Here is an 11,099-nt window from a genome sequence, read left to right as displayed (position 1 = left end):
TTTGGCCCGGTCACCAGGTTGTACAGGGAATGCGGGTGGGCCATGAGCCAAGCGGCACTCTCCAGAGGCTCTGGGAGACCTTGGAGAAGTTCTGCAGAAGCCTCCACCCTCCGCCTGCATTTGTGGAGCGCCAACTGCATACAGCAGCCTCGAGAAGAGGCTGGTCCCCATTGTACAGCGCGGAAAACTGGCTGGCTCAGCGGCCACAGGATCCACACGGCCCACAGAGAGGCAGTGACGGAGCTGGGATTCAAACCCCTTTTCATAAAAACGGCAATAATAAAAATGACAGCGGGTAACATTTATGGAGCGCTTTCGTGCTCTCAGCATTTGGCCCGCACTATCTCATTTTCTCAACACCCGAGGGATGGGTGGGTAAGTCCCATTTCACAGACGAGGCGCTCTCAGGAGTTTGGGGCTCCGTTCCCGCCGCTCTCCCGCCCCCCCGCCCCCCGCCAGGCAGGGGCATTGGGATTTGAACCCAGATATGCCCAGAGCTTGCCTGCAGGCAATGGGGGCTCCCGTGCACTTAAACTTCAATTCCCCGTACGCCGAATGGTTCCAGGAGGCCTGAGCTTGCACACACGGGGAGGGGAATTGTTTGTGTGTTGGGGGTCCCGGGAGACCCAGAGGCCCCGCCACTCCCCGCTTTGACCGCGCTCACTCTTCCTGGGTTTCCGCGCACCAAATGGAGGACCTCTGAGCAGAGCGGATCCAGAAGGGCGTGGGGAGCAGACGGAGCGCCGCGGAGAGGGGGCGCCCGGCAGGCTGGGCCCCGCAGCCCCAGGGGCCGCCGGGAGCCCCGCCCCTCTGCCCCGCCCCCTCCCCGGGCGCCGACCTCGGCGGTCACGTGACGGCTCCGGCGGCCGCTGGGGCCGGAGGGCGCGGCGCGCGGACGCGGCGGCCTGGTCCAGCGGGGCCGGAGTGGAGCAGGCCGAGCGGGCCGCGCCCCGGGCCTGGGTCCCGCTGTGCCCGCCCCCTTTCCGCCCTTCGCACCCCGCGCGGGGCGCACGCGCGCTTTCCCCGCCACCCCTCCCTCCGCACGGGGACCCCTGGCGGGCGGCGCGAGGACATGGCCAGCGACGCCGTGCAGGTAGGCGCACCTGCATCCGCAGCCGCCCCGCGGCCGCCGGGCGCCGGGCACCCCCGCCCGCGCGCTGCCGGGATCCCCGAGACCAGGGCGGCCAGGGCGGGAGCCTCCCGAGTGCCCGGCGTCCCTCCCCTGGGCCCGTCGGGTGGAGCCAGCACTGCCCTCTTCTCGGCAGGTGGAGGTAGGCACCGGGGGGAGCGGGGAGGTCCGGAAGCCCTCGCCGCACCCCCAAGCTCCACCCCTCCCCGATCATTTGAGGGGCGCCGCGGAGGTACGACTTGGGTTGTCTGAGTCTGGCTGTGCTTAGGAATCCCCAGTGCTTGTCGCCCCGTCACTCGCCGCCCCTCCCCCTCGGGGTTTGATTCTCGGCAGGTGCCGCTTTACCTGGGGCAGGTGCTTGGCATGGTGCCTCGGGAGGGGAGGAGGCCACGCGGCCCGTCCCGTGCCCTTCCCCCGCACAACAAAGCTCCAGTGGCCCCGCCTCCGGACTGAGCTTTACGAGGGTCGCGACGCTACTCCGATTGGCACCTGTTGGCAGAAGTGCCCGAGTCACCTCATTAGGTGGGGGGACTGGGAGTCCACAGGGCCACCCTCTGGGCTGCCAGGTGGAACCTCATCCCAGGTGGGAATACCCGGGTCAACAGGCTGGGGATTTTCTCATACCTAGAATCCTACCTGAGCATGGGGAGTAGGGCTGGGTCACCCTCCTCCCCCCTCCCCCCACATACACACACAGAGGCACAGGTGACTGATGCCAATCTGCTGCCCAGCTTTGTACTCCCTGTGCCACCTTGTGGACATGGCCTGAACTCACCTCCCCCACCTTTGATAAGCAGGGCCGGGTGACTTCTGACCTTTGGTTCAATGACCCAAATCTGAGACATGTCCTGTGCCCCCTTAGTGCCTCACCATCTCAGCGTCGTCTGTGGTGCTGTGTAACCAGGTTCTCGTCTCCTTCTGCACCTGCCCTCCATCCCCTCTGTGTCTCCCCCATGTCCCCCTGTCCCCCACCCCAGTCCTGCTGATGGCCTGCCAGCCTTGCCGAGGAGCTGGGCGTATATGGTGTTGCAGATCACACAAGGTCAGACCTTGGGGCTGGGGAGGGCCAGGGTCCCTGTCTCTCCCCAGGGCCCTGAGAGGGCTGTTTAGGAATCCCCATTATATGCATGTGCTTGGTATGTACCAAACATGACCGGGATGGAGGCTGTGATTCCTGGAACGAGGCTGGACCTGTGCCATGGTTCCCCTTCCCATCTCTTGCCCGCTTTCACCCCCCTCCTGTTCATCCTTTTCTTGTGGCTGCTTGGGCCTGCCACCCTGTCCCTCTGTCTGTCCCAACTTGTGCCTGTCTGTTCTGTGTCCGGCAAACGGATGTCCTGTCCAGATTCCGGAAACGCCCAAAGCATTGAAATCTCCGGACGTGGGGGTCTAGGTCCCTGTTTGCCCTTGGAAGAGGGGAGGATTCTGGGAGATAGGCCTGAGGTCTCCTGCTTTACAGTGAGAGGTGGTGGAGCAGGGATTCTCTAAGCCTGGGCCAGGCCCCTGATTCATGGGTTCACCCTGCTGGCCCTCTGGTGACTCCTGCCTCCTGGGTAGGAGTGAGTCACTCTAGGGAGAACCCAGGAGGTCAGGCCTCCCTTCCTCCCTGCTCTGCATATTCTCAAGCCTCAGCTGCCAGCGGTCAACTGCTCCTCTCTGCCTGGACCCCCATTTGAGACGGTTCTGCTCCTGGCTGCACCCTTGCTCTGCCTGCTGGGGGCTGGGTGGGGCTGGGCAGTGGGCACGGCCTGGTTGGGAGTGGGTAGTATTAGATGACCCTGAGTTTAAATTCCAGCGCTGTCACTTCCCTGCCGTGTGTCCTGGGCCGGGTGCCTTTGTCTCTCTGAGCCCTGGTTCTGCTGTTAGAAAAATGGGACTAAGAGGGTGTGGTGTGTTCATGGTTGGGAGGAAATGTAGACCAGCACCCTGCAGGTGGGGCTGCTGTGAAATCCTTACTGGCAGTCATGGTCAGTAGCGCAGGGTGTCAGTCTGTGTCCTTTAACCCAGGTTTCTCAGCCTCAGCACTATTTTTAAAAAATACATATTTTTATCGATTTCAGAGAGGGAGAAACATCAATGATGAGAGAGAATCATTGATTGGCTGCCTCCTGCAAGCCCCCTACTGGGGATCAAGCTCACAACCTAGGCACGTGCCCTTGTTCGGATTCGAACCCGGTACCCTTTAGCTGGCAGGCCGACACTCTATCCACTGAGCCAAACTGGCTAGGGCAGCCTCAGCAGTGTTGACATTCGGGGCTGAATCACACTTTGAGGTGGGGACTGCCCTGTGCACTCTAGGTTATTGAGCAGCATTGCTAGCTCAACCCACTAGATGCCAGTAGCACCCCCTCCTCAGGCCCAGTTGTGACAACCAAACACGTTTCTGGGTGATGTCAGATCCCTCACAGGTGGGGTGTGCAAAGTCCTCCACCCTCACTGAGAACTGCTCTGTCATCTCTCTGAGCCTCAGTTTCCTCACCTGTAAAGTGGGGGGAGAATAATGGCAGCTGCTCAGGATTAATGTGAGTGATTGGTGGGGTGTGGGGGTGTGGCTTTTGGCCTGCTGTAAACCCTCCCTGGGGGCAGCTGCCCTTGAGGTTGGTCAGGAGCCAAGGAAGACTTTCTCCATCTGTGAAATGGGATTTTTAGGGGCGGAGGTCAGTGCCTGACAGTGGAGCCTGCACTAGGGTTCTGGGCACTCCTGCTGTAAGTCCTGGTTCTGCCTCGTGCCGGCTGTGAAACCTTGGGACAAGCTATGTCACCATTCAGGGTTCAGTTTCTTCATCTTGAAAATGGGGTGATAACATCTGTAATACTTTCCGCAATAAAGATAAATTTATAAAAGAAAATGGGGTGATAATAGCACCTGCCTCATGGACTTCATTAGTTGCCCTGGGTTATTATTACTATCATTATTACTCAAGTCATACTTGAGCTTCAGAGGGCCACTGGTTTGGGGTACCCTCACCCCACCCCTCCAATACTGTTTTCTTAGATCTCAGGGAGGTGCCCTTGGCCAGGCCCTAGGTCCCCGAGGCCTCCAAGCTGTAGTCAGCAGCAGTGGGCACGCAGAGGAAGCAGGAAGTTGTGACTGACTGCCTGCATCTGCAGGCAGGGGGCTGGCTCATGTAAACAACCATGTACATTTGCATATGGGTGTACACTCGTGTTCTGTGCACATGCCCGTAGGTTTATGAGAGTGTGCATACCTCTGAGTCAGCCCCAGGGGCCTGTATACCCTTGGGGGAGCCTGCCTTCAAGTTCATTCAGACGGGTGCTGAGGAGAAAGGTTCCCTAGATGCACAGAGCCCCGGAGCTGGCCCAGCGCAGGGGTTGCTGGGAGCTAGCAGGAAAGAGGAAGTGGCCAGTGAGAGGCCCTGGTAGGGCTGAAGTTCAGGAAGAGGGCAGGGCCCTCAGCCGGGACCCAGGATGGCGGAGGCTGATCCATCTTTGGACCAGGAGCTGGAGGTGGGCCTGGGGTCCCTGTGGGAGGAGGGCAGAAGAGGACCCCAAGCAGCACAGGCCAGAGGCCCTGCTCTTGGTGCCCCTCAGTTTTGGACAGAAGAGAGGAGCTCGGTTGGAGTTTCTGTTTGGAAGATGGAACTATCTGAGGCCCTTGGGGACTCGCACGTCAGTGAGATAGAGGAAGAAAGAGATAGGGCTCTGCTTCTTAGGTCCTGGTTGTAGGGGATAAGAGGAGGGGAGACGGGGACTGTCATTGCGGCCTCCTAGTTTGGGGGTATAGCAGAGGGAAGATGAGGCCAGCCTTGGCACTTGCTAGTTTGAGGCACAGCAAAGGGGAGAAAGAGCCTGTCCTCAGGACCCCAGCCCCATAGTTTTGGGGGGCAGCAGAGGCCTGCCCTTGATACTTCCTTGATTGGGGAGCAGCAGAGGGAAGATGGGGCCTCCTAGTCTGGAGGGACAGCAAAGAGGAGAAGGGGGTGCCCGCAGGACCTTGCCATTTGGAGGGGCAACAAAAGGGAGACAAGGCCTATCCTTGGGGCTCCCTAGTTTGAGAGGACAATGTAAGGGAGGTAGGGCCTGTCCTAGGGGAACCCCCTAGTTTGGGGAGCACAGTGGTGGGGCAATGGGGCCTGTCCTCCAGAATCCCACCATGTAAGAAACAGGTAAAGGGAGACAGGGAATTGTCTCACCTCCCAGTTTTGGGGCGTCAGAGGATGTGGAGCAGGCCCTGTCATGGGAGCCCCAGGCTGGGAGGAGGCCAGGCTTGGCTGGCTGAGTGGTCTTTACCCCACATCCTCCTGGCCCCACTGACCCTGCTCTGTCCCCGCAGAGTGAGCCCCGCAGCTGGTCCCTGCTGGAGCAGCTGGGTCTGGCAGGTGCTGACCTGGCAGCTCCCGGAGTGCAACAGCAGCTGGAACTAGAGCGGGAGCGGCTGCGGCGAGAGATCCGCAAGGAGCTGAAGCTGAAGGAGGGTGCCGAGAACCTGCGGCGGGCCACCACCGACCTGGGTCGCAGCCTCGGGCCTGTGGAGCTGCTGCTGCGGGGCTCCTCACGCAGGCTTGACCTGCTGCACCAGCAGCTGCAGGAGCTGCACGCCCACGTGGTGCTGCCCGACCCTGCGGCTGCCACCCATGGTGAGCGGGGCCTTCCCAGAGGAGGCGGGACTTCAGGGGCACCACTGCCAGGGACTGAGCTGCAGGTTCCCAGAGTGAGGCTAGCCTCATCTCCACGGACCCCCAGGAGACCACTGGGTTACAGTAGCCTCCACCCTCAAAAACAGTTCGAGCAAACTTCAAAACCAACACCCAGGGACTTACAGTGCCACACAAGAACCCCAAACCACACACAGCCACACCAACGCCTGGACAACACCAAAGGACCCACCCAGTGTTACACCAGTATCTGGACTCACAGTCACACCAACACCCAGACAACACCCAAGGACTTAGACACTATCACGTGAATCCCAGGAAGGCTTCAAGTCACCACAGCACGCAGAGACTTCCATACTACCACCCAGCACCCAAACAGATGCACACACAGTCACACCAACACACAAACAATACACACCCAGAGACTCACACACGGTCACACCAACCCCCACAGATTCACATAAACACAGCTGTCTAGCTCTTCCAGACGTACACTGTCCTATCAACAGCCAGAGACTTGTATGCATAACAGGACAGGGCCTAAAGACCCAACACCACTTTCACCAGCACCCAGCCTTTCCATACAATAGGCATATCAATAGCTAGGGGCCCACAGTTATGTCAGTACTATGAGATAGTGCGTTAGGCCAACACCCAGAATCTCATATGGTCACATCTACACTTAGGGTCACTCCCACAGTCACATTACTCTCCACAGAGTCACACAGAGCCATGCCAGCTCCAGAGACATGAGTATCTGGCTGTACACACCCAGACACTCAGACACAGTCATACCATCACCTGAGATCTGAACATGTAGTTGTGCCAACAGAAACATGCTAGGGTTGCCCCAGCACCCAGATTCTCACACAGTCCTTTTTTCTTTTCTTTTTTAAATGTTTTCTTGATTTATAGAGAGTGTGGGGGGGAAGGTATAGAGAGATAGAAATATTGATGAGAGAGAAACATCATTGATCAGGTGCCTCCTGCACGCCCCTACTGGAGATAGAGCCTGCAACCCGGGCATGTGCCCTGACCCGGAATCAAGCCAGCAGCCTCTCGGTCCATGGGTTGATACTTAACCTCTGAGCCACACAAGCCGTGCTGACATAGTCCTTCCAGCCTGCTGTCTCACATAGTTACACAAGCGCCTAGGGAAACGCACACTGGCTTCATCATGCCAGTACCCTATGGGTTACAGATAACCACACTCACACCCTGGCCTCCACACAGCTGTGTAAAGAATTAGGGGCCTCTGTTCATAGTCCCACCAACACTGAGGACTCATGCACACCTGGACACTTGCCCATTCATGCTGGTCCCGCCCTGGCACTGAGGGGTTCCCTCCGAGGTCTGGGGTGGTTGGATCCTCAGGGCCCTGGCCTGGGATGGAATCCGGGTTGGACAGAGGGCAGATCCTTTCAGCTGGGCCAAACCTCCTGGGCAGATGGAGGTGAGGGCCCTGGTGACTCTGTCGCACCCACCTCTCTCCAGATGCCCCCCTGTCCCCTGGTGAGGGTGGCCCGGCCTGCTCAGCCGCCAACCTGAGCCGCGTGGCTGGTCTGGAGAAGCAGCTGGCCATCGAGCTGAAGGTGAAGCAGGGGGCAGAAAACATGATCCAGACATACAGCAATGGCAGCACCAAGGTAGGGCACAAGCAGGCACCCCCATGTGCATGCATGCTCTTGAACAGGTCATGGGCAGCGGGTGGGAGAGGTCGGGGGCTAGGGGGGGGACAGGGACTGATGGGGGGCGGGAGGCCGGACTGGGGTGCAAGCAGGCCCTATGGGAAAGGGGGTGACTGTGTGTGATGTCAGACAGACACATGGCAGAGACTGTCCTCCCACACTTAGTTGTCCCCTAGAGACTTGAGGGTGTCCATGGTCAGGCCCACACAGAGCCACTCACTGCTAGTGACATCTCTCTGACACATGTCAACACCTGGATGCACACATGTCATCAACCTAACATCCAGAGATATACCCATGTCATAACATCTAGAGTCACAGAGTCATAGCAACACCTAGACACCCACACACCATATAACATGTAGAGACATCACTTAGACCCACAGATACACCATTAAATTCACACCCAGAGACCAGAGTTTTCATACAGATTTCCCCCCCAGTTATACCAACACGGGGACACTGTCACAGGTCTGTCTGTCCCAACACCCAGAGACACTCACACAGACAAGCAGTCAGACATGCTGCTAGAGACACTTGTTCACCCATGCTCGTGTGCTCACACACACACAAATATTACATGTGAGGGAATAAGCTACACAGATTATTTTTTCTAGCTTTTATTGAGCAATAACATACAGACGTATGGGAAACTTAAGTGTACAGCCCAATGAAATTTTACCTGTGTACACACCACCCCATCAAAATCCAGAACATTTCCAGTCACCCAGAAAGTTCCCTCCTTCAGTCAATACCCAGGCTTCTCTCACACAGGTTAGCTTTGCCTGGTTCTGAAACACAGCACAAAGCGGATGGAAAAATACACAACCAGTTTCTTCTTTTTTTTTTTTTTTTTTTAGTATGGAACGCTTCACAAATTTGCGTGTCATCCTTGCGCAGGGGCCATGCTAATCTTCTCTCTATCGTTCCAATTTTAGTATATGTGCTGCCGAAGCGAGCATGGCAACTGTTTCTACTACTTGTGTGTACAGAGGGTCCTGGGCTATGTCCAGTCATTGCAGTACCTTGAACTGCACACAGAAACATCTGGAGCCCCATTATAGCAGACTGTCTCATACACCCACCCAGTCACCCTTGGAGACTCACCCACGTGGCTATAGTCAGGGCTACCCCTGCCATGGGGATGTGCATGTGTGCGAACAGCTAATGCGAATACAGTGCCTGCTGGTGCCAGGCACAGCCCTGAGCTCTTCATACAGATCAGCCTCTTTAATCTTCAGCCCAGTGGGGATCAGTGCTCTTAGTACTGATCCCATTCCTGCAGATTGAGGAAACAAGCCCAGAGAGGTTAAGTGGCTTGCCTGAAGCCACACAGCTGTGGCAGAGCCAGGATTCAGGCCCCCTTTACATCCAGGAGCACACAGATACAGACACTCTGTCACACCGTCACCCAGGCCTGCACTGTGTGGACAGTAAGGCTGGTGGTTGGACCCCAGCTGTTCAGCAATCCTCTCACTTCCTACCTCTGCCCCCAGGACCGGAAGCTGCTGTTGACGGCCCAGCAGATGCTACAGGACAGTAAGACCAAAATTGACATCATCCGCATGCAGCTCCGCCGGGCGCTTCAGGCCTGCCAGCTGGAGAGCCAGGCAGCCCCAGATGAGGCCCAAGGTGAGCCCCTCGCCTTGAGACAGCCGTGCCTGCATTTAGACTTGCAGCTCAGCTCTCAGCCCTGAGAGGGAGCCCTTTCTGTGGCAGAGAGGTGGGTGCTGTGACTCACTCTGTGACTGGAGCCTGTTCCCCCTCTCTGGGCCTCAGTTTCCCATTTTGTCCCACTTGAAGTTTACCCTAGATCAGATTTTGGCAAACGATAGCCCACAGGCCAAATCTGCTACTGCTTTTTTTTTTTTTCTTTTGTAAGTAAATTTTTATTGGCACACAGCAATGCCCATTTATTTACTATCATCTAAGGCCAATTTTGCACTGGGACAGCAGAGCTGCGTAGTGGCAACAGAGCCTGTGTGGTCTGCAAAGCCAAAAATATTTACTCCCAAATTTTATAGAAAAAATTGCAGACATCTGGACTAAGTGGTTGCCTTGTCATGTTGGTTCATGTTGTGTAAATCTGTGGGTGTCCACCGCATATGTGTCTGTCAATGAATGCCTGAGGGGTGTCTCAACCTGATTGTCAACCTGAACTTGTGGCAGGGTCTTGATGTATTGTGTGACTGTGTCTGCTACTGATGTGTGTCAGCATTAATGTGCCATAGACTGTGGGGACCATCGGTTGAGTGTATGCCCTGTGACTATGCTAGTTTGTTTGTCACCATGACAGAGGAGAGTCAGCTGTTGGTGGGTGTTAGGGTGTTTGGGCTGCTATTACAGAACCATAGACTGTGTGGCTGATGAACAGAAATTTATTGCTCACAGTCTGGAGGCTGGAAGTCCAAGATCAAGGTACTCGCAGTTCCAGTGTCCGGTGAGGCCCACTCCTTGGTTCATAGATGGTGTCTTCAAGCTCTCTTCATGTGGTGAAAGGGGTGAGGGAGCTCTCTGGGGTCTCTCTTATTTATTTATTTAATTTATTTTTAAAAAAATATTTTTATTGATTTCAGAGAGGAAGGAAGAGGGAGAGAGAGAGGTAGAAACATCGATGATAAGAGAGAATCCTCGATCAGGCTTCCTCCTGCATGTTCCCCACTGGGGATGGAGCCCACAACCTGGGCATGTGCCCTGACCGGGAATCGAACCTCAGCCTCCTGGTTAAATAGGTCAACGCTCAACCACTGAGCACACCGGCCAGGCCTGGGGTCTTTGTTATAAGGGCGCCAATCCCATTCATGAGGGCTCCACCATCATGATCTAATCACCTCCTAAAGGTCCCACCTCCTAATACTGCTATGTTGGGGCTGGGTTTCAACATAGGAATTTTGGGGAGACACGTACATTCAGACCATAGCAGTAGGGTTTGTAACTCAGATGACAATGCGTGTGTCTTTTGGGGGGGTGGGGCAGAGTGTCAGTATGACTGTCCCTGTGATTGTCTCTCTGTATTGTGAATACCCCTGTGGGTTTCTCAGTAATGGTGTGTGATGGTATGATGATGGCCATGCGCTTCTCGGTGATATCATGAACTTGGGGACAGTATGACTTTGTCCTGTAAGTGTAAGTCTCAGTGATTGTCTGAGTGCCATGAGACAGCAGGCCTAGAAGCAAGAGTGTGACTATGTTTGTAAGATGACGTGCCTGTGAATATCAGGATTCCTGTGGCACTATGTTGTCGGTGTGCAGGTGAGTGCCATACACCTGTGGGTAATGGTATGCCTCTGTGGCTGAGCTCCAGGGTCTGGGTCTGGTGTACAGGACAGCGAGACTGTTGGGCTGTTTCCCGTCTTTTGCTCTTAGAAAGATGGCTGCCATGAATAGTGTACCTGTCAAGACAGCCATGGATAAATGTGACCAAGGCCTTGTGCCTCTGGGTGACAAGTTTCATACACCTGTGTGACAGTGTGTCCCGGTGCCTGTTCCTGTGCCTTTGGGTGACTGGCTGTGTCCTGTGTCAGGGACTTCACACTGGGTGTGACAGCCAGCTTTTCGACATTGGGTCCCCATGCCTATGGGTATTGGTGGCACTGCCCTGCCTGGGTGACAGTGTGATGGCATTTCTTTGCCTATCTCTGTGCCTTATCTATGTGGCCATGTGAT

The 11,099-nt window shown here is 56.1% G+C and overlaps 1 protein-coding gene and 1 non-coding gene across 5 annotated transcripts in view; one reads left to right on the top strand and one right to left on the bottom strand.

The window, feature by feature from the left end:
- Positions 1-856: 856 nt before the first annotated feature.
- Positions 857-11,099, top strand: part of PKN1 (protein kinase N1) — a 25,901-nt gene continuing 15,658 nt past the window's right edge. For 2 of the 4 annotated variants that reach the window (XR_004966680.1, XM_036302748.1), the window contains exons 1-4: positions 2,100-2,171; positions 5,424-5,727; positions 7,240-7,391; positions 8,930-9,065. Coding sequence is in view for 3 of the 4 variants with exons in the window: in XM_036302748.1 (XP_036158641.1) it covers positions 2,115-2,171; positions 5,424-5,727; positions 7,240-7,391; positions 8,930-9,065 (649 nt within the window). In the remaining variant the exon portion in view is untranslated. Of the gene's footprint in view, positions 1,094-2,099; positions 2,172-4,451; positions 4,598-5,423; positions 5,728-7,239; positions 7,392-8,929; positions 9,066-11,099 lie in introns of those variants that run through there. The other 2 variants (XM_036302750.1, XM_036302749.1) reach the window with 2 other exon arrangements.
- Positions 8,289-8,395, bottom strand: LOC118652746. The gene has a single exon (XR_004966693.1). It is a non-coding gene; the product is annotated as a U6 spliceosomal RNA (small nuclear RNA).

This window comes from Myotis myotis, unplaced genomic scaffold (genome assembly GCF_014108235.1).
Source record: "Myotis myotis isolate mMyoMyo1 unplaced genomic scaffold, mMyoMyo1.p scaffold_m19_p_33, whole genome shotgun sequence".
NCBI classification, from domain to species: Eukaryota; Metazoa; Chordata; class Mammalia; order Chiroptera; family Vespertilionidae; genus Myotis; species Myotis myotis.
The sequence above is the reverse complement of the archived record's forward strand: the minus strand, read 5'-3'. Positions and strand labels throughout refer to the sequence as shown.